This window comes from Chenopodium album, chromosome 6, assembly GCF_948465745.1.
Source record: "Chenopodium album chromosome 6, dcCheAlbu1.1, whole genome shotgun sequence".
Classification (NCBI taxonomy): Eukaryota; Viridiplantae; Streptophyta; class Magnoliopsida; order Caryophyllales; family Amaranthaceae; genus Chenopodium; species Chenopodium album.
Genome location: NC_137839.1, coordinates 67,580,939 through 67,603,195, shown reverse-complemented (window position 1 = coordinate 67,603,195; position 22,257 = coordinate 67,580,939). Strand labels below are relative to the sequence as shown.

Sequence of the window (22,257 nt, the reverse complement as noted above, 5' to 3'; positions counted from 1 at the left end):
TTGGAGACAAGTTCTATGTAGGATATTTTCGGTTGTGAAATGTCTTGCTAAGAATAATCTTGACTTTAGAGGAACAAATGAAAAATTATATCAAAATAGCTATGGCAATTTCCTTAAATTGATTGAAATGATTGAAGATTTGATTTAATAATGCAAAATCATGTGAAACGCATTCAAGATCGGGAAATTAATTATCATTATCTTGGACATAAAATTCAAAATGAGTTTATTTCTTTTTTGTCCCAAAGTGTTAAAAAGTCTATTATTAATATCATCAAAGAAGCAAAATATTTTTCTGTAATTCTTGGCACCCCTGATGTGATCATATGGTAATGGTTCCAGTATGATAGGAAATCATCAAGGTGTTCAAAAGGTTCTTGAAATTAATCCTAGAGCATTATACATGCCATGTGCTTGTCATAGTCTTAATTTAACTTTTGGTGATATGGCTCATTCTTGTGTTAAGGCTATTTCCTTTTTTGGAGTGATACAACGCTTATATTCACTCTTTTTGGGATTTACAAAAAGATGGAAAATTTTACTTGGTAATGTTCACGGCTTAACAATGAAATATTTGACTAATACTCGTTGGGAAAGTCGAATTAAGAGTGTTAAATCTATAAGATTTCAATGTCCTCAAATAAGATTGTTATTGTCAGAATTATATGATTCTTGTGATAATGATGCAAAGACAAAAAGTGAGGTAAAGAGTTTATTTAATGCAATTGGAAGTTTTGAGTTTTTGCTAGGTATGGTTATTTGGTATGATATTTTGTTTGCTATAAATATGATTAGCAAAAAAATTGCAATCTAAGAATATGTGCATTAATGGTACAATAAAACATGTGGAAGTTGTTTTTTCTTATTTTGAAAAATATCGAGAAGAAGGTTTTACAAAAAGTATGATACTTGCAAAAAGTATTGCATTTGAAATGGATGTTGAACCCATCTTTCTAACAAAACGTACTAAGATAAGAAAAAAACATTTTGGAGAGAACAATGAGGATCAAGATGAAAATATGTCACCCGATGAATCATTTAGAGTACATTATTTTCTTGTTGTTGTTGATAAGGCAATTACATCCTTGGAAAAAAGATTTGAGGAATTGAAGACATTTGAAAGGATTTTTGGTTTTTATATGATTCAAGAAAGTTAAAGTCATATGATGATGATGAGTTAAAAGAATGGTGTGTTAGATTTCACACTACCTTTTCTCATGGCAATTTATCGGATGTTGATGTAGATGATTTGTTCTCTGAATTAAAGGTGTTACAATTTAGTTTGCCAAACGAATTCATGTCTGCCATTGATATTTTTAAATTTATTAAACTTGCAGACTATTATCCAAACGTGTCCATTGCATATCGAGTTCTATTAACGATGCCTATGACCATGGCAAATGCGAAAAGAAATTTTTCAAAATTGAAGTTGATCAACACTTACTTGAGGTCATCAATGTCACAAGAAAGGTTGAATGGTTTGGCAACATTGTCAATTGAGGCGGATATGCTAGAAAACATCGATGTTGATGTAATTATAAATGATTTTGCATCAAAAAATGCTAGAAGAAATCGGCTTTTATGATTTTTAAGGAGGGAGAAATTTAATTTTAAAATTATGCAAAGTCATTATTGTGTAACGAGACTTACTATTTAAATAATATAAGTTATTTTCATTGTATTTTTATTTAAATCTATTGCGTATAAAAAAATTGTTTATGTAGGGGGCCCTCTTCTTACATTATGCCTAGGGCCCATAAATTCCCAGGAAATGGATTATTCGTGAAATTAAACATTTACTAAGATTTGTGAACGGATGAAGCTTGGCTTGATTGTGGCCCAAATGTTGATGTATCGATCACAAAAGGAAATGGACCGTTGAAATGGAACAAAAAGAGAAAAAATAAAGAAATAAATTTTTTTTAATAAAATCCCCGACGTACTGTCTACGTCATCTTTTGTTTAAAAGAGGTTCAACTAAAAGAAATTTTTTTTAAAAAAAAATACAATAAAAAAACCTCCAACTCATCAACTACCCATGCCACATAAGCAAGTTAATCTCCATCAGCTGATTAAAATTTTCATTTACCTAATAATAGCATGGTAGTAGTAAAGTTGGGTTTTTTTTTTTTAATAAATCAAAGTTCGACTTATTAATGGAAGATCACGAAATGTTCAGATTATTCATATTAATTTTTCTTTAACAATAAAAATACTCCGTAAGATTTGACCTAGATATCCGATACTGTGTACAGATAAAACACAAATGAAACAGTAAAACTAATTTAAGCTCGTAAGGTGAAGGGAAAATGATCTCGATATTAGGAGTAAGCCTATAGGAGCATGTACAATGATGGTCATGAGATATGGTACACAAATGAGAATTAGATATTTGTCTGGAGTTTAATTCTAGTTGATTAGGTGGTAGTATGAGACTATTTATTTTGAAGTTGAAGGTAACAAATTCTTCAAGCATATCTGTTTCTCAAGATGTGCTACATGTCTAGCAAGTTTCTTAGTTAACTAGATATAACCTACCAATAAAATCCTCTAGCCCAACCCCCCCTACATTCCCAATCAAAGAAAATCAAAAGCTTGCCATCGAAATGAGAGCTAGAAGCACTAACTACAACTCCATCTCTTGATAACAACATATTATGAATATGTGGCATACACAAACAATACATCCATAATAATCTTTAAGAACAATCTCATGCTTTAAGAATATTAACCAAAAGTACCTTTGTTGAAACTATAGGTATAACAAGCACTGTAGCCACCAATGCCAGCCCGAACATCAGCCCCAAGGGTCCTTCCAGCAATGCCTATAGCTCCACTCATTCCAGATCCGACTGAAATATGCCCACTGCCACTAAATGTGAAAATCAAATGTTCATAGCACAATTATGAAATTTGTCAATTCACCTCCAGCCTGAATAGTACAATAAAGGATAATCCACTATTAATAAAGGAAAAGCATTGTGACCTGATTTACAAAATTCAAGCCATAACTGGTCCTACTAAAACTACCTAAGTGCATCAAAAGTCCATAATGTATTTTTTTTTACAAACCATCATACAATCATTTCCGTGTTGTTCACCAGAGTTAGAATTCAAACACTGCAATTACACCTTCATTTACCGATTTTTTTTTTTTTATATATCTATGGAAATATTAAGCTTACAACCAAGGTGTGCTCAAAGTTTGAATATCAATTAGATCTTTTTCTTTTTTTTAAATCAACCTCTCTACATAAGCAATAAGAAGTAAGAAAGCAAGGCAAAATATAAGATCAACAACATGCTAATATCAAGATAAGATGCTAACCTGAGCTCCCCAACTTACACCAAATGATGACATTGCTGATGGAGGAGACCATGAACTATCTTCCCTACGTGCAACTACAAGTCATGTACCAATGTTGTAGCTCATCATGACCCCAACTTTCACAACAGTAAGTATTGCCAGGCCTTTTGCTTGCTTCAAGATGACACTTGGAATTGCCTTCTCTACTTTTAATGCACCCACCTAAGCAGCGATGTCATGAATGTGGTTTAGCGTGATGGAGTTAGGAGATGTATGTACTTAATTATCCAATAAATATATTAAGTACAGTTATATAATATATGTTACTCAGAGGATATCACACAGATGAAAGTTGGGCAGGTAGGTAGTAATAGATTAAGTGGAAGCCCCACTTAGGCTGTCATACGCCATAACATAAATAGTATTAAACTACTCCATCCATTTGGGACCCATGATTCTTGAGGCAAGTTTTGCTATTTATTAGTAGTATTCTTTACATATTGAGAGCAAATTGCAAGAGAAATGATATCACGAACAAATTTTTTGATATGAATCTGGTGGCATTAAAGAAAATCTCAAATATATACAATAAAAATGAACTATCTAGTGTGTTTATAATCTTTACTTACAGTATAACTTGCATAAGATATGATACTTCGAAGAACTCACAGTAGTAAAATCATGCACAGGGCTAATTATCAAGCCCTCACTTAGGTGTCTTAGTACAAATGATAGTTAATCTACTCCATCCATTTTATTCTATAAGGAATGCGCAGTTTTTCAAGCTTGAACTTTGACAATTGATCAATCTTAATGAATATAGAAAATCTGAAGGAAATAATCTTATGAAAGTAATTTTAAAAATAAATTTAATGGAATAATAAGAAACTATAAAAGGATGTACATGCCTTGATCAAGAAACATATCAAGATGGAACTGTATGCATTAAGTACTTTAATAACACACTCAGAAATGAACGATTACCTTACTACAGTACCCACGAATTGTGTTTGTTGCCTTATTTATCTCATGTTCCATTGAATCACCCCAAGGAAAATTCAACCATGACCTCAGGATACTAAGGTCTATCACATCATGGATTGGCAACTGAGCAACACGACTTACGTGATCCATCAAATATGGTTTAACTAATTCTAGGCGCACCCAGCATACATCACAGACACGTTGTGATTAAGGAAGATGGAACCTTACAGGTAACATGCTCCTACCTTTAGTGCAATCACCACAAAAAACGCCTCCACAAAACCGGCAATGATGCCTTGAACACATGATTAGTTGAAACCTTAGACCACACAACATAGCAAAAGCAGCACTATCAGGCAACCACTTAGGAGGGTCCATCTCTATTATTTTATTTATGACAACAAGATTAGCCTTTGTAAGGGTCGCAGCTACATCTTTCCATGCTTGCTCCAGTAGTGGCCAAAAGTTGAACCTCTACAAGCCACTAGACGCCGAAGAGCCAACCTTTTCTCTCCTAGCATAATAGTTCAACAACCACATCCCATATTGTCAAGTGTTTATCATCTCCCAACCAAAATTCTTTCTCCTGATAGTAGCCTCCATTTTAGGGTAATCCATGCATCCACTCTTCATGCTTGACTTTTGACATTGGGTTATTGAAATAAGGATCCACTCTCCAGTTTCTTCAACAAGTGCGGCATCATAGTCGAAGTACTTTTGCTGTTTTAAGTGACAATGATCATCTTCAGTAAGAATGACAAGCATATAGTCAATGTGATCAACTATAGCAGTGTATACTTTGTTCAGAATGGACACGGGGCTTGTTTGAGGTATACATATAACTTTTACCTTTACAATCAATAATTTTTTAATTACTACATAAGTTTTTGCTAATTTAAACTACATCTATTCACTACATTAAGCAAGAACATTCAATAATGCATCATATGATGGCAAATAAGTCACATAAACAAGGATGAGCACACGTGTATATCATTTGTTTGAAAAAATTACTTGCCACATCAGTAAGCACCTACACACCCATTCCCCTAGTTACAACCTCTACATTTTAATGATAAGGACGTTTTGTCGTTGCATTCGTATAAAATCCCCAAAATCCCTCAAATCATTACCTATGTAAGATGGAATCTTCAGTTCAACTAAAGTATTTGTGTTACATACCCAATACTATGATTACCTTGGACCAAGAAAAAATAAAATTTTATAAAATGCACAATTTGATACTTCAAAACATACTCATGTCAATTTTGAGTAACACAGACTATAAGCCAAGTCTGAGTAACAAGCTGAATTACCCAATTCCAAAGAGCACAATCAGTACATTGTGAATTGCATATTTGTACATCATCTCAAAGGAATATCACACTGCCAACGAACAAACAGAAGAACATAATAATTAAACCTTAGCTACAGTTTCTACTTGCTACTGTTCACATTATCCAGTCCTACAAAATGTTAATAGTCTCTGTCCTCAAATGGCTATTGCCGATTTCTCTTCTCAATTCACTTACCAAGCTTGCTAACATCACTTGTCTACTGCTCGCGCTTATTATCCAATGCTCACCCTTTTCTCCACAAGGTATCCCCTCCCATTATGCCACAGACCTAATAAACACCCTAACCTAAGGGCAACACCCCAACCCGGCCCCGAATCCTGTCCACCTCATCCTATTGGCAAATCTATGGAGCACCGTCAAGGGAAACCCCCACCTACCCATCTCCATCTCCGGCCCCGATTCTTCCACGGGCCACCTCTTCCTATTGACAAACCTATGGAGCACACTAATGGGAAGCCTCCCACACCAAGTTTTATTTCTTCTTGCAATAATCCAATTGATCAGAATTGAATTTTAGCCTTGCTATACTAGAAGCTTATAACTTTATGTTAAGTTCCATTAATTGAGCATCAGTTTGCAAAGATACACGCCTTAATTCCTTAAATATACAGATCATGATCATATTTTCAACAACTTATTTTGATTTTGACAATGATATATTATTCATCCAAATATTATGTAGGACAATTAACCATTTGTAATAGGCAATTTATTAAATATTTTGGCAACTTTACAATCTAGCAAATACAAACAGACCAGTAATTAGGAAAAACATACGAAAACTATACTAAATATTCATATTAAAACAAAAAAAAAAAGTTCAAACAATTCTAAAGCAGAATTACAGAAACAAAAGGCATGGTATATGATAAATTTATCGTACCTTTTTAAATTCCAAAAGATGGGTTTTTGAATTATCCGGTTGAGGACATTTGGGGTTTTTGTTACCGTTGTAATCCATGATTCAATTGCATTTGTTTAATTATTTACTCAACACAATCGCCACAACAGGACACGCAGTAAAAAATAATAAAAATTAAAATACACAAGTTCTAAATGCAGTCCAAAATAACCTAAATGCATAATTTACTTAAATATTTAAAAGACAATATTACCCTTTTTTTTTATGATTCCTAGTATCCCACCCAATTTCGTTTTAAATTTATTAACCCCAATTTCTCTAATTTTCTATGCATTGTATGTCACTGTATCGAAGAAATAACATTTTATACTTGTTGGCGCTGCCATTTTTACCTGCACCTCCTATTCCCCATTAATCCAACTCTTCAGTCTCTCTTGATAATAATAATTATAATAACAATAATAATTTAAGCTCTAAAAAATCCAACACCTTTTACCTCCCGAGAGAATTTCTAAATTTTCAATACCCATTATCGACCCCCCAAATTCATTCTAATACCTCCAATCAACCTCTGGAAATATATTTTGGCACCTTTTATCACCCCCTGGAAATATATTACGGTGCCCTTAATCAACTCCCGAAAATATATTCCGGTAGCCCAAATCAACCCCCAGAAATATGTTCCGATACCCCTAATCAACTCCCGAAAATATATTCCGGTAGCCTTTGTCAACCCCCCCTCCCCCCCAAAAAAAAAAAACATAAATTCAGCAGTATGTAGTCGGCAGTCCTCATTTCCTGTAAAATTTACTCCAGCATTTGACCTTAAGATTCAACAATTTCTAGCATAGTAGAACCAAGTGTGATTATATCTATACAGTTTTTTTTTTTTTTTGGAAACGTTAAGGGTGATTGCATAACTTATAATAGGACAAAAAATAATTTAGATTAAAATAGGGTAAAATTGGAAATATAAGTTGTGAGTTATTTAAAACTATTCTGCATGTAGGTAAATTGTTACCTGCATTTAGTACCACCCTAATATGAAGAAAAGTTGTGGCTTGGTTGTCATAAACTTGGAATATCCTTATCTAAAGCCAAATCAAAAAAACATGGAAAAGAAATAAAGTGGCAAACTTGTAATTTAATTGTTTAGCTCAATGTAGAGACATAAGGCCAGAAATAATTTAATTGTTTAGCTCAATGTAGAGACATAAGGCTAGAAATGTTAATGGTGTTTGCAGTTTTAGTAGAGGCAATCCTAAATTTTAGACTTGGCGTTTTTTAAAATCAAATCTCATTTCTAAATCCACAAATGACAGCTTTGTCAGGCCAAACCGCCAAAGTGGACTATTTGAACTTTTCGGGCCAAATTTAGGTTTTTAACTAAAATAATAATAAAAATAAAAAAATCAGCTTGCCAAAATCCGTCCCTTTTCCGTGTTGGGTCGTAGTTGATCACCTCTAGTTTTACCCAAACTATTAGAGAGAGAGATTGCTATATATACCAGGGTGTACCGTACACCCATGAGTATTTTGTTCTCATTTTTATTGTTTTTCATTTAGTTTGCCTTTTTCGCTTATCATCATGGTGATAAAATGGGCTTGTTTATCCGAATCAGATTCATACCTTATAGAAATTTTAAGATAACTCTATTGAATAGTGCTTGGATATTTATAACCACTAAAAAATTTATTTATTTATTTACCCTCACTAATGTTAATTGGCCTTTTTTTTAACTCTTAGCAATAGTTTGTGGACATTTATATATACTCCTAAAAATATTTGTTTATACATTTTCCATCATTGGTGCTGCCAACAGCTAAATTTGTGATTAGGTTTAGCTGAAAGAGATCCCGGCTATAGGTAGTTATGGGTGTGCATCGCGCGTGTTAACCTTCCTAGTATAATAATAATACTAGATGAAAGCCCGTACGATGCACGATTTTTCCTCTAAGGTTTTAATTATTTGATTTATTGTATTTAATAATTTCAGACAAAATAACAAAAGTTTAATTTTAATTTTTTATTCATTATAATTGAATTTATTATATATAAATAAATTGTAAATATGATATTTCATCTATTTTTTTTCAAACAAATTAATTCATTAATAAAAAACCATCTGGCATCTACAAAGAAATCTAAAAAATACATAAAATTGAATCAAACTACTAAACTAGGGTTTCCTTCATCAAAGCTACGATCGTTGAAAAGATCTTGCATTGTAGTACATCTCACGCACTCATCGCTGGAATATACAGCCTTTTTGGAGACACGGTCTAATGATTTGTTGTAGCCGTAAGGATGATTTTCATTTGATTTGCTTGAAGGCATTTGAAAACTTGACAGTTGTTGTGATCCCGAATAAATCTTTACCAACGAATTGACAATAGGGCAAAAGATGATTTCCTTTTTGATAAACCCTAACACACAAACAAACTCTAAATGCAAATAAACAACTAAACTAACAAAAACTAACGACTCCACCATAGGGAGACGGGCGAATATCAACATTAGTGTAGATTTATTGAAACCTAAATTGCAAAACTAAAGAAATTAAGTGAAAAGGGGCGGAAATAGTCTAATTTCCGACTTAAAAGGCTAAGATTTTAGAGAAACCCTAGAAAAGAGGAGAAGAGAAGAGGAGAGGCGAGAGAATTTTTAATCTATATATTTCATCTATTACATACTTATATAAAATGTTTAATGTAAAACGATAGATTTTTAATTTTTTGAATAATTTAAATCCTAAATCATTATTTGTTGTTTTTTGTATACCATATCTTTTATTTCGTAGATTCACCAACTACAGTGAAATGTTAGCAAAAATAAAATTATATTTTCCATGTGATGTATGTTAATTCTGCAATAATCCTAAATCATTATTGACCAGCACTTTTGCCAACACAAAAATTTGACCAATAATATCGTTAATAAGTGTAGACACCCATTTGTGTCTCCCCAAAACCAAACCCAGTGATGAGTACCTTTCACGTCGAATCATAATCGAATGAAGTGAAAGTGTGGAAAGTTTAGTGTTGCGGAAAGTTTTAATTTCTTTTCTCTTCTCTCTGTTTTTGAAAACCTATTTTAAGAAAACAGTCAATCCAGTTTGGTTGGTCCATGATATGGGTCCAATAATAGTGTAGTTGGATGGGGCTTGAAAAGAGCTTTCCAACGATATATTATAAGCCCAATTCCGATGAACATTGAGGAAGTTATGGCCAAATTGCTAAACTGGGCCCGTTTTGAGCCTTATGTGCGGCCCAATGATCTAGAGGAGGGCCTAATATAGATTTATCATTCCTAATGCAATTAGGAATGGTTTTAGTCTTCTAGATTCTTCTAGAAGGTTCTTTTCATTCCTAATTCAATTAGCATTGATAAATTGACTTTTGTTGACTTTTTAGAGTTTTAATCAAAATCAAAGAACGTTTTTGTGGAAAATACGATTTTATCCTCCTGTACGGCAATTTCTATCTGATTTTAAGAAAACGCGTGAATTTCCGAGTCAGCACCAAACGCCAGCTGTAGCGCCTGACGCTATGCTTGGCGCCTGACGCTAGCCTTAGCGTCTGGCGCTAAGGTCAGCGTTTGGCGCTAACTTGGTTTTTTGCGTCAGAACTCTGTTTTGATGTTTTATCTTTTTGGCTGATTTTCTCTATAAATAACGTCCTAAAAATTCCGTTTTGACTCACCAATTCTCTCTCTTTCTAGACCAACTCTCTTCAAGATTTTCTTGATTACTTTTTCTCTCTCTCTTTTCTAAACTAGTTTTTTCACAAATACAAAATTCCGCATACATTAGACTTAGATACACCTAGCCATATTCGAAGTTGCCTTCGCCCTAGACGTGAATGGTTTAATTTATGAGGGTTTGGTCCCAAATCTCTCTTTCAATTATTTAATTTAATTGTTTTAATTATTATTTTCCTTGAAGTTACTAACGTGTGTATTTTGTTATTAGAAAGAGGTACGAGGCATCCAAGTAAGTACTTTAATGGTTTAATTGATATTATAATATAGAAATCATGTCTAGGTTGTTATTGTGATTCCTAGTATTATGTTAGGATGCTTGATGTTTAGAATGACAACAATAAATTCCTAGTATCATGTTTAGGGTAAAGAATATAATGTCAATTATGATTTCTATGATGCTTCCTATGTTCTTCCTAATATTTATGTTTGTTAGTATCATGTTAGGGTTAAAGCTTTGATCTTTATTGTTTAGTGACATGCTAGGGTTTGTTATTAATCTTGTTAGTATCATGCCTAGGATCTTGCTATTATTATTATGCTTTAACATGAGTCATGATTATTTTTATAATTGTTTTGATTATTATTAATATTTATAATGATATATTATTATATTGATTATGATTATGTTGCTTGATATATTTATTTTTATTGCTTGATCACGCCTTTTATGCATGTTTAAAGGGAATTTGTACCTGTAATCACGCTTAATAAGATAATTAATAATCTCGTTTAGGGTTAATTTTGATTATAATTCAAGTGATCGCCAATAATAGATTTATTTGTGCATTAATATTCAACCAACATAGATAAACATGTTTATGATAAACCTATTGATTGCATGTTAGTCAGAAAGCGCACATGAATACGATCAGAATAAAGTAGAGGCCTATTATTAGGGCAGGTTCAATCTCTTTTAGGTTGGATTTGTACCTTCATCCTCGAACCCTATTTGGTTCAAGACCTTATGGAGTTGACGATCTCTTTGATCGTTAATTAAGGGGTGTAACCTTCACCTCGTGAACGGTTTACAAGTTCCTAAAAAAACTTGTTGGCGACTCTTTTACTCTAGCTTCCTTTCCTTTGGACGCCACCGTACTTTAGTGTATGATCACAGTGGGGTTCAAGCTAGGGGTTAACGGTTGAAATATTCCCTACAATAAGCAATAAGTATAAATTATAAAAGTTGATATAAAAAATGAAAAATGCATGTTAATAATCTCCCTTTGCCCAATTTATTTTGAATAATCCTAACATTTAATTATTCTGCAATAATTCAAACTTTTATATGCGTTTTCTCTATTTCTTCAATCCCGTAAACCAATAACCTAATTAAACTGTATGTTAAATTTTTTTTTAAAAAAAATAAATTATAGTTGTCACGTGACATATGTTTATTGGTTCAAAAAAAAATTAAATAAACAAAATAAATAATAAAATAAACAGAAAAAAGAAATAAAATAAAATAAAACCCCAATCTAACAGCCACCACCAAAGCCGATGACCACTTCTACCCCTTCTTTTCCCCAACCTCGAAAATCGCTGATGTTGTGCATTAAAAGGGAGGGAGGATCGGTTTCAAAGGTGGAGGAGGATTGATTTAAAAATATTTTTTTACAAAATTATTAGTTTTATGATAAAATTGAATTATATGATTGATCAATAAGTATTCTCATTATTTCGGATAAGTAAATATCAAATTTTGGGTCATCACTAAGGGGTTTTGTGCGATCGATCACCCTACACACGCTCAAAACCATCACTGAATGTATAATCATAGCATGGTGCAAGGATAAGAATTACCCCTCTAACAGCTACTTCCTATGTTCTTTTTTACTTGAGCCGCTTTGGCTTTTACACTCTTCACCACCCCTCTATTATCCATCTTTTGAAATAATACGTACAGAAAAATATAATGATAAGAAATATTGTTAAAATCGACCAAATAAGTACTATCATAATACAAATTCTTAAATGAACCTGGTTCACACTAATTTATTGTGGACCACAAACATTAGAGAAACTATGGTTGTTTTATTAATAAAAAAAAAAATCACTATAATAAAATGAAGGTTACTATGTTTAAAATAAAAGTCATTTTGGTAATATATAAGCTATAAGAGGTTAATTTTTTTAATGAAATATTTATAAGGTCAATATTAATAATAAAGGTCACTATGTTAAAATTAGATTCATAACGTCGTACTTCAAGTTCACAATAGTATTAAACATTATACAACTTTTAATAAAGGTTACTATGTTAAAAATAAGGTTACTATGTTAAAAATAAAGGTCACTATGTTCAATATAATGTCAGTTGCGTGTGTATAAACCTCGGGTCCACAATAATATTATTGTGAACCAGGTCTATATAGGAAATTTTGTCGGGAAAAATCATTTTAAACAACTTTTTGTTGGAAAAAAATCTTATAAATTTTTTTTTGACAACTAGAAACCAGATTGTAATTTTTTTTTATTGAGGACAACCTGAAATCTCTAGTCACTCAATTAACCTCTAATTTCCCATTAATTCTTCTAATTACTCATAACTCTCACTAATTAAACTATGTATACTTTGATCTTACCAAGAGATTCTTCTATCTCACGAGTATTTGAGAGCGTTGAAGCTTTCTTCTTCTCCAGAGTTTTCTTGGTCATCAATACGACTTGTCTTTAATAGAAGCTGCCCCTTGCTCTCTTTCCCTACCTTTTTTGGAGTCCGGGAAAGGAGCGGGGGTAGAAACAAGCGATCGGGATCATGAAATCCAATGAGAAGAGGCCAATTTTCCATTTTGGATTATGAAATCAGAAGGTGCACATACTAGGTAAACCCTTAACCCCTTCCCGCAGGGCGAGGGCCTCTTCTCCTCCTTCACCACCTCCGCCATTTCCAACTCTTCAAAGTTCCCCCAAAGATCAATCCTTCCGGGGGGCACGCATGCAAAACACCACGAAAGACGAACTTTAAGGTAGCACTCACCGAAGAAATCCAGATTAGAGAGAGGTTGCAGCAAATAAACACCACTGCCGCTCGTTTTTCTTCTAGACGAATACGATATTGCGATCTTTTCCCGGAAGGAACTGGATCCTCCCCCAAAAAGGGGGGCGGCTGTGGTCGAACGGTTTTCGATGGTCACTTATGAGTTTTCCAAAACTTGTTTATTTATAAATTAAAAAAAAAAAACCAAACAAAAACCACCCTCACTACCACCAGCCAGCCACCCTCTCCTTCTCCCCCTCTTGTGGCAGCAGCCCCCTCCCTCATCTCCAGCCGCCACCTAGAACCCCCACTCCCGTCGACCAACCTCCACCGTCGAACCGACCCCCTCCCTTTCCCTTTTACCCTCGCCGCGATCACCCTACTAAATCCTAACCCAAAATTTCCACCCAAAGAAACCCCTAACACTAGATCTTCTTCTCCTACGGTCAATTATCTCTCGTTCTCTCTCTTAATCTTGATTTGCTGATTAGTTGTAGTTGTGATGGCATTGTTGAGTTTTACTACCTTTTTGGTTGATTGAATTGACAATTGATTGAATTTTTGTTGATTATTTTAGTGGAGAAAGTCAATGAGGAATCCGCAGGATAATATGTTGTCAGTTCGGGCGGTGAAATCTAATGGTAGACCATCAACATCTGTCGAACTGTTGCCGCACCGAAAACGATACTTGTATTAGCACAAGCACTGGTACTAGCATCAATACCCGCAATAACGAAGCTACCACCAATCCTACATGGACAATATGGTGGGAATTAGTTTTAAACCCGATGCAAATAGAGAACTATTTTATCTCTAAGCAATTTTGTGGGAAATTGTTCAATTATTAATAGTTAAAAAACTATATTAATAAGCATAATTAATGAAACAAGACAAGTCAAAAAGAAAGAAGGGAGTAGTTCACTACATTATCAAATTAAGGCCGTTTTCCGTTATTAATTTCGTTCCAATTAAGCATAATCCTCCAAACTGAAATTCAAAAAGCTCCCTACAACTCTACAACACAAACAAATATACAAAATCCCCATATACCAAAATCTCTCTCCAGTCTCTACTTCAATGGCAGCTACTAGAACCTCCTTTCCGTCAACCCTCACTCTTCTCTTCTTCCTCCTCTTACTCTCCACTACTTCATGCTCTTCCATGGCAGTAAGGTCATCAAGAAACTTACAAGCAGCTTCAAATCAGAAGCAGCAAACAAGAAATACCCAGAAAAATCAGATCCCAAATTGCGGCGAAATCGTCGACAATTCTCGCTGCACTTCCAATCCTAAATGTCGATGGTGTCGCAGCGATGTGCTTGATTCTATGTGTACTACTAAGCCTGAAGCTTGGCGCCTTCCTTCCCAGATCTTCACTTGCGATTGAGCTTATTACATTCATTTTCTCTCTCTTTTGACCTGTTATTGACCGATTTATTGAAAGTCTTTTGGGGTTAAGGGATTGAAGTTTTTTTGTTTTGCGTTTTCAAAGTTGACATTATTTTGTGTTGTATGTCAAAGTCAACTAGCTTATTTGATTAAAGTCTTAAGGAGTGATACTCTAGATCATATTCCATCAAGTGATTATTACCTTTGTGGCTTTTGTTGTGTTTGGTGTTCAATGAATTTGCTGCAGTTGGAGCAGCTATTAATAGGAATTATTATTCGGCAATTCAATGTAAAGATTTGTAATGAATTTGCATATTTTGTTGGTTGAATTAATGGATAAACTTTGGATTATATATGTAATTTTTGGATGCATTATTATGAATCGGTTAAGGTTGAATCCAAAATCAATTGTGTCAATTTGTTGATGTATACATACAATATTACAATGATACAGTTGTTTTTGGATTATTTTAATTTTAGGAAGTTAGATATGCTTTACTAAATAAGGATGGTGATGTAGGACTTTTGCACTTAGTGACTTTACCCAAAAACATAATTCTATTTATTAACTTGTTATTTAGAGATGGCTGAAAGATATTATAGGTGCAGAGTACCAATCAACATTGTACAACTAGCTGTAACATGTCATTGGAGGAAGTAGAAATGGAGGAATGTTATGCAAATGCATAGCATTGATTAAAATATTCAAAAATACATGGTAGAGAGAGAAAATAGGAGAGAGATAGGAAGAGAGAGGTTTGTAGGTGGACTCCACCTATATTTTTGTCGGATTGTATGACGTGATAGGGAACCACATGCTGATTGTTCCACTTAAAGTTTGTATAGTACTCCGTACCATTGAATTCTCAGTGGTACTATTTATGCATAAATTTAGTACATCTGAATGCATATATAATACCATTATGTGTATATGTAGTATCACTGTATATTCAATGGTACCATTTGATCATCTAATGATATCAGAATATGCATTCGTTTGTACATGTGTATAATTACATGAATTCCCCTCGTTATGCATTTCTACATGCCTAACAATCTAACATTCCTTCTTTTAAAATGAGAAAATACAAGTTTATCAATATGATAAACAAATTTTGTTTATCAAATGACAAAATTGTAAATTAATCAACAACTTTTATTAAATATGGGTCCCACTGTTGTTGATATATTTACGAAAATACCATGACAACTAGACATTTATGTTGTTTTATAGTATACCATTTTGACATTCCATAAATAAATTTTGTTTTTCAAATTGATTAATTGGGACTTACTCCTTTAAAATTCCTCATTCACTTGCTCTTTTGTTGGAAATAACAAAGCACGTGCATGAGAATATTAGAGAGGTTATGCTATATGCCTATATGGCTATATATAACCCGTTGTGCCATAGATACCTTGTTTTCGATTGTGCATAGGCAACTAACATTTACCCCCCCTTTTTTTTTTTTGAAGGGCAACTAACATTTACTTTTTGTTACTTCATTTCTACTCTACTAGCAACTTCATTTTTACCACCTCTTATTCCTTCGCTAACTGAAAATCCTAGCCCTTGATAATGTTATTGACAGCGCTATAGTTCCATATGGCACTCCCCCACTTCCTCAAAAACTACTTCAATACATTTTAAATTTTTTAGCATCCTAAATTACATGATATCAAATATAGAGAAAATTCAATTTATAATCTTAAGTTTCACCTTCAAGTCTCCAACTACCTAATAGCTACTATTTGCTTAGAAATACCCTTCTAATGTTGAGGAAATTCCATAACTCATTTCACTGTTTAAGGGCTTGTTCTGATTGACTAATTGAACTTAGCTAAACTAAACTGAACTAAACTGAACTGAACTTATTAGAGCTAAACTGAACTGAGCAAGCTCTAAGTCACACTGTTAAAAACTCATATGATTTACTTGTTCTAAATTCATTAATGAATATATTTCACAAATTTCATTTTCACAGAAGGAGTGTGCACGTAGTATCATCAAAGATTGAATCATGTCCTATCATAAATAATCCTAAAAATATCACTTTTTATATCAATATAGAAAAGAGGAAGTCCCACTTAATCACACAAATATATTTTCCGATATTGATTACATATCATATCTCTAACCATAGTCATTAGGAAGATTTTTAATAACATACTCCTCCACAGTAACATCAAATGGAGAGCTAAAATGCTACAGAATACAAACTATTGAAACGAATCAAACGATACTCATTTGTTATGTGATAGTTATGTACCACTGAAGGTCTAAATATGAAGGAAGAGTTAGTCTTGATTCTCACTCTATCATAAAAAGAAACTAAAAGAATAAAGGAAAAGTGAAAGAATATAAAGCTCCAAAAAATAATGGCTGAATATAAAGCACATTCAAGGATTCAAATAATAAAATGGTGGGAAATAACAATGCAAAAAGAGTTAAAAACTGTGATTTCATTTCTTGTTGAACCTCATTACATCATATTTCTCTTCATCTTTAACATTGCTAATTGAACGAAATATGTTCAATGAAAATTAACCTAAAAATTCCCAAATCAAATCTGAAAAACAAAGCACCAAAAAAAAAAAAAAAAAAAAAATCAATCCAATAAATCTTGTTGAAGATTATCATGAGCAAACAACTTGACAGCATCCCTGATATCCTTAACACCATCACAAGCATCGAAAAATCGAATCAATTTACTAAGCTCATTATCCTGTAAATCATCAATAAAAGGCTTAATTTGAATTGCATTTTCCGGCTGAAAAGAAAATGAATTCGGATTATCATCAATAATTGCAACCTTCCATAAATCTCTCCCCATTTGAGCCAAATCTTTAACATATTTCCCATCCAATTCTCTACAAGAATCGCGGTATAGCCGATGATTAATCACCCTGTTCTTATCCAAGTTATCGAGCACAAGCGAGGCGTACTCCCTTAATCCTGCTGTAAAAATCACAATCTCAAACTTCTTTGATAAAAATTCTAGAAACTCATCAACCCCAGGTCGTTTAATGACATAAAAATCCATCGTTTCGCCTTCGATTTTCGGGCGAACCACGAAATCGAAGGGTTTAGAGGGTAAATCAGCAGAAGAATGGATTAGGGTTTCATCAAGATCAAGAAAAATGGTGGGTTTTTCAGGGTTTTCAGAGGGTGGAAGAGCAAAAAACAGAGGTTTAGCGATTTTGGTTTCTGGGGTTTTTTCAGGGAAAAGAAAATCAAAATCAGCGTTTTTCTTGAGCTTTTTGAAGCCTTGTTTCTTAGGACTGCGTTTTGGGGTGGCGATTTTGACGAGCTTTGAGAAGATTTTTACGAGGCGGCGGCGGCAGCTGAAGAATGATTCATTAATTGTGGCGATTACAACGGAGGAAGAGGGGGATTTCACCGGAGTTTTTTTCCGGCGAGAGTTTCTCCGGCAATCTTTGATTGATTTTGTTGGGGTTTTTTTGATAATTCTTGACACCATTTTTGGAGAATTTGAGGTTTTTTTTAGACAGAGAATTATATGGGGTAGAGAGAGAAAGAGGGGTTTTGGGATTATGAGGAAGACAGAGAAGAAACAGGGTGTTTTTTTAACGGTTAAAGAGGATTTTAAAATTTTGAGATTTGAATTTTTTGTTTGGTTCGGGTGGTAACGGTCATAAAAATGGTGGTTTGGGAACATGATTTTGGTTCGGGAGTTAAACGAACCTGTATTATATATTTATATGATATGGATAACTGCTGGATTTTGATTGCTAGAATGATTTGCTCGCTTTGATGGTGGGGATGAAAAGAAAAAGGAGCAAAAGATTTGGTTTCATTCCCTTTTTTATGGATTTGATATTTCTAAATGAAGAAAAAAGTATATTTAAATGTCTGGTTAGCAAATTTTGAGGATGATTAGATAAATGATTTGGATATACATAAATGTAGTTTAGTTTGAAAAAGATTCGTGAGTTGGTAGTGATAATCGATTACAACAATAACTTTGAATAGATAGAGAAATAATTAAATCATATACGGTTTTTGTAACCAATTGGATGTTGGTGTAGTGGTGATTGGGACTACGCTTGGTAGGGAGGACCTGTGTTCGATCCCCCGCAACAACAATTGGGAGGGGACTAGAACCTAACCACCCAGAACTGATCCCCGAATAAAAAAAAAAAACATACGGAGTATTAAACTATTAATCAAGAAGATTTGTTTGATTTTGGTAAGGAGAAATATTTTAGTTCATACTTCGTAGTATGTGATCATTTAATTTATTCATTTATATTGACTTTAAAATAAAAAAAATTATTTATTTATTTATTTATTTTTTTGGGTGTTCTACCTAGTTTAAACTTTAGGTTAATTCGGATTTGAGAATTAGTTTTGGGTGATTAGTTTCCAATCCCCTCCCAATTGTTGTTGAGGGAGATTGAATATGTGTCCTCCTGATCACCACTATCACTGGTGGATCCACGTTTATGCCCGGGGGGGCACGTGCTACCCCCCCCCCCCCCCCCCCAAAAAAAAAAAAAAAAAGAAAAAAAATTTGTTTTTTTGGTGTTTATATAAAAAATATAATCTGTATTAAGTACTATTACCTTTAGCGTTGCTTTAGTGGTGAGGAGTTGTCAGGTGAATTGTGTTGGGATGAGAAGTCATGGGTTCGAGACCCCTTAACATTTTTTTGCTTTAAACCCAAATAAATTACTATCCTCATTTTTTTTTGCTTTAAACCCAAATAAATTACTATCTTTCCATAATTAATTTATTTTTCAGTTTTCACACTTTTTATAAACAATCCTTATTTATATAAAATACTCTCTCCGTTATATTCAATGACATTCTCCCCATTTTCATTACATAATATTTAATGCATATATTTGGTCATTACTATATCTTGTTTATATTAGTATGAAAATGAATATAAAAATATCATACTCCATGTGTGTTTAAGTAAATGAAATGTTTTGACTCTTTGCAAAATTTATCTAATTCTATTTGACTAATGTTTGTGATTTATGCATAAGAATAAATTTAGTCATGTGGGTACTTGTTGTAATCGTCTCAAAGAAAATTTTAATAATATTCAATTGTTATAATTTATACTATTAAAGATATTTTGAGTCAAAGTTTTACATTAGCATACGTGCACAAGAAAAAAATTTACACCAAATTAAGTTTTCCATATAAATTCATAAGAAACTTTAATTTAACGTATACAAAATTTTAAATAAATAGGTGGAACCGTGGAAAGTTTATATAGTATTATCAATATCGAGAATATTAATTATTTGTAAAAAAAAAAAAATAACCTTGTCAGTATATATGTTTGAATTTAATTGTTAATTATTATACGACTACACAACGTATTATATCCCGCGTAGTTTGTTGGCTGATTATATTATGCTACGTTCCAACAACGTTATATTCTTTTTTTTTTTTTTTTTTTTTTAATTGTCCAGTGCTACCCCTGGTTAGAATTCCTGGATCCGCCACTGACCACTATACCGACACTCAATTGGTTGTGATCATTTAAATTTTAGTAAAGTTGTTTCCTCGAAAAAAAAAACGATTTTTTCACTATATACTCCAGGAGTTTTTTTTATTTATTCACCATATACCCATAAAATTTTTCAAATTCACCATATACTCCTAAGTTATTACAAAAATTTACCATATACCCTTAATGAAAATAAGATGAGTGGAATTTGGTTAATTATATATCTAAACCACCTTAGATCTCTTTCCTCATCCCAAAACTACTCCTCACTTTTCTCCAGCCTCCGAAACCACTCCAAATCTCCATAACCATGTTCATATAATTGATTTTGAGGATGAGAAAAGGAAGCTTAGGGTAGTTTGCAAGGTGGGAAAAAAGAATATAGGTGGTTTCGGGGGTAGGGGAATCTATTTAGAGTGGTTTCGATTCATAATTAATTCTAAGGATTGACAAAATTAACAATCATTAGTCATAAAGGGTATATGGTGTATTTTTGTGAAATCTCGAGGGTATATAATGAATTTCAAAATTTTAAGGGGTATACGGTGAACAAACGAAAAACTAAGGGGCATATGATGAAAAAAGGGTTTGCTAACGCAACATATATTTACTTGATGCAACCCCTTTTTTCTCTTATTTTTTCAATCCTAAAAGAACTTTGAAATTTAACTTCCCTCCTCTTTCACCTGAATATAAAATCTAAATAAAACCTTTAATTAGAGTTATTATATTACCAAAATGGTCAATTTAAAATACTTATTATGATTGCAATAGATAATAATATTAACTTGAAAGATATTTGAAACTGATCTAATTTTCCGCTTTTTTGATCTATTTCATGTAATACGAGTGAAACAGACTAATCTATATTCGGCTTCAGTGAACAAAATTCGTGTATCTATATTTGGTTTGCAATTTTTTTTTTTTTTTTGAGGGAGAGGGGCAAAGCCCCTAAATGAAGAACAAAAACACTAGCAAACTAGAAAGAAAAAAACCACAAACTAAACAAACTAAAAACAAATTACTACAACAAGAAATTAAGCCGTTGTAGGGAATAATTTCAAGCGTTAACCCCCTAGCTTGAACCCCACTGTGACCATACACTAAAGTAAGGTGGCGTCCAAAAGGGAAGAAGATAGAGCAAAAGAGTCGCCAACAAGTTTTAGGAACTCGTAAACCGTTCACAGGGTAAAGGTTACACCTCTTAACGATCCGAGAGATCGTCAACTCCATAAGGTCTTGAACCAAATAGGGTTCGGGGATGAAGGTACAAATCCAACCTAAAAGAGATTGAACCCGCCCTAATAATAGACCTCTACTTTATTCTAATCGTATTCATGTGCGCTTTTTGACTAACATGCAATCAATAGGATTAACCCTAAACATGTTTATCTATGTTGGTTGAATTTAATGCACAAATAAATCTATTATTGGCGATCACTTGAATTATAACCATATTAACCCTAACAAGATTATTAATTATCTTATTAAGCGTAATTACAAGTACCAATTCCCTTTAAACATGCATAAAAGGCGTGATCAAGCAATAACAATAAATATCAAGCAACATAATAACAATAAAAATAATAAAATTATAATCATAACAATCATAATTAAAAATAATCATCATAACAATAATTATAACAATTATAATCATAAATCATAAAAAATAATCATAATAATGTTAAAGCATAATAATAGTAAGATCCTAGGCATGATACTAACAAGATTAATAACAAACCCTAACATGTCACTAAGTAAATAAAAATCAAATCTTTAACCCTAACATGATACTAACAATCATAAATATTAGGAAGAACATAAGAAGCATCGTAACAATCATATTTGATATTAAATTTACCCTAGACATGATACTAGGAATCATAATAACAATCTAAGCATGATTTCTATATCATAACATCAATAAAAACCATTAAAGTACTTACTTTGATGCCTCGTACCTCTTTCTAATAACAAAATACACACGTTAGTAACTTCAAGGATAATAATTAAATCAAAAATTAAATTAAATAATTGAAATAGAGATTTGGGACCAAACCCTCAGAAATTAAACCTTTCACGTCTAGGGCGAAGGCAACTTCGAATATGGCTAGGTGTATCTAGATCTA

The 22,257-nt window shown here is 32.9% G+C and overlaps 1 protein-coding gene and 1 pseudogene across 1 annotated transcript; both read right to left on the bottom strand.

Annotated features, from left to right (window-relative positions):
• Window positions 1-14,414, bottom strand: part of LOC145637092 (uncharacterized) — a 98,502-nt pseudogene extending 84,088 nt beyond the window's left edge.
• Window positions 14,415-17,087: 2,673 nt separating this feature from the next.
• On the bottom strand, window positions 17,088-18,205 carry LOC145635053 (uncharacterized). Its single transcript, XM_081686349.1, has one exon. The coding sequence runs from the start codon at window positions 18,119-18,121 to the stop codon at window positions 17,249-17,251; it is 873 nt and encodes a 290-aa protein (XP_081542475.1). The 5' UTR covers window positions 18,122-18,205; the 3' UTR covers window positions 17,088-17,248.
• Window positions 18,206-22,257: the final 4,052 nt, after the last annotated feature.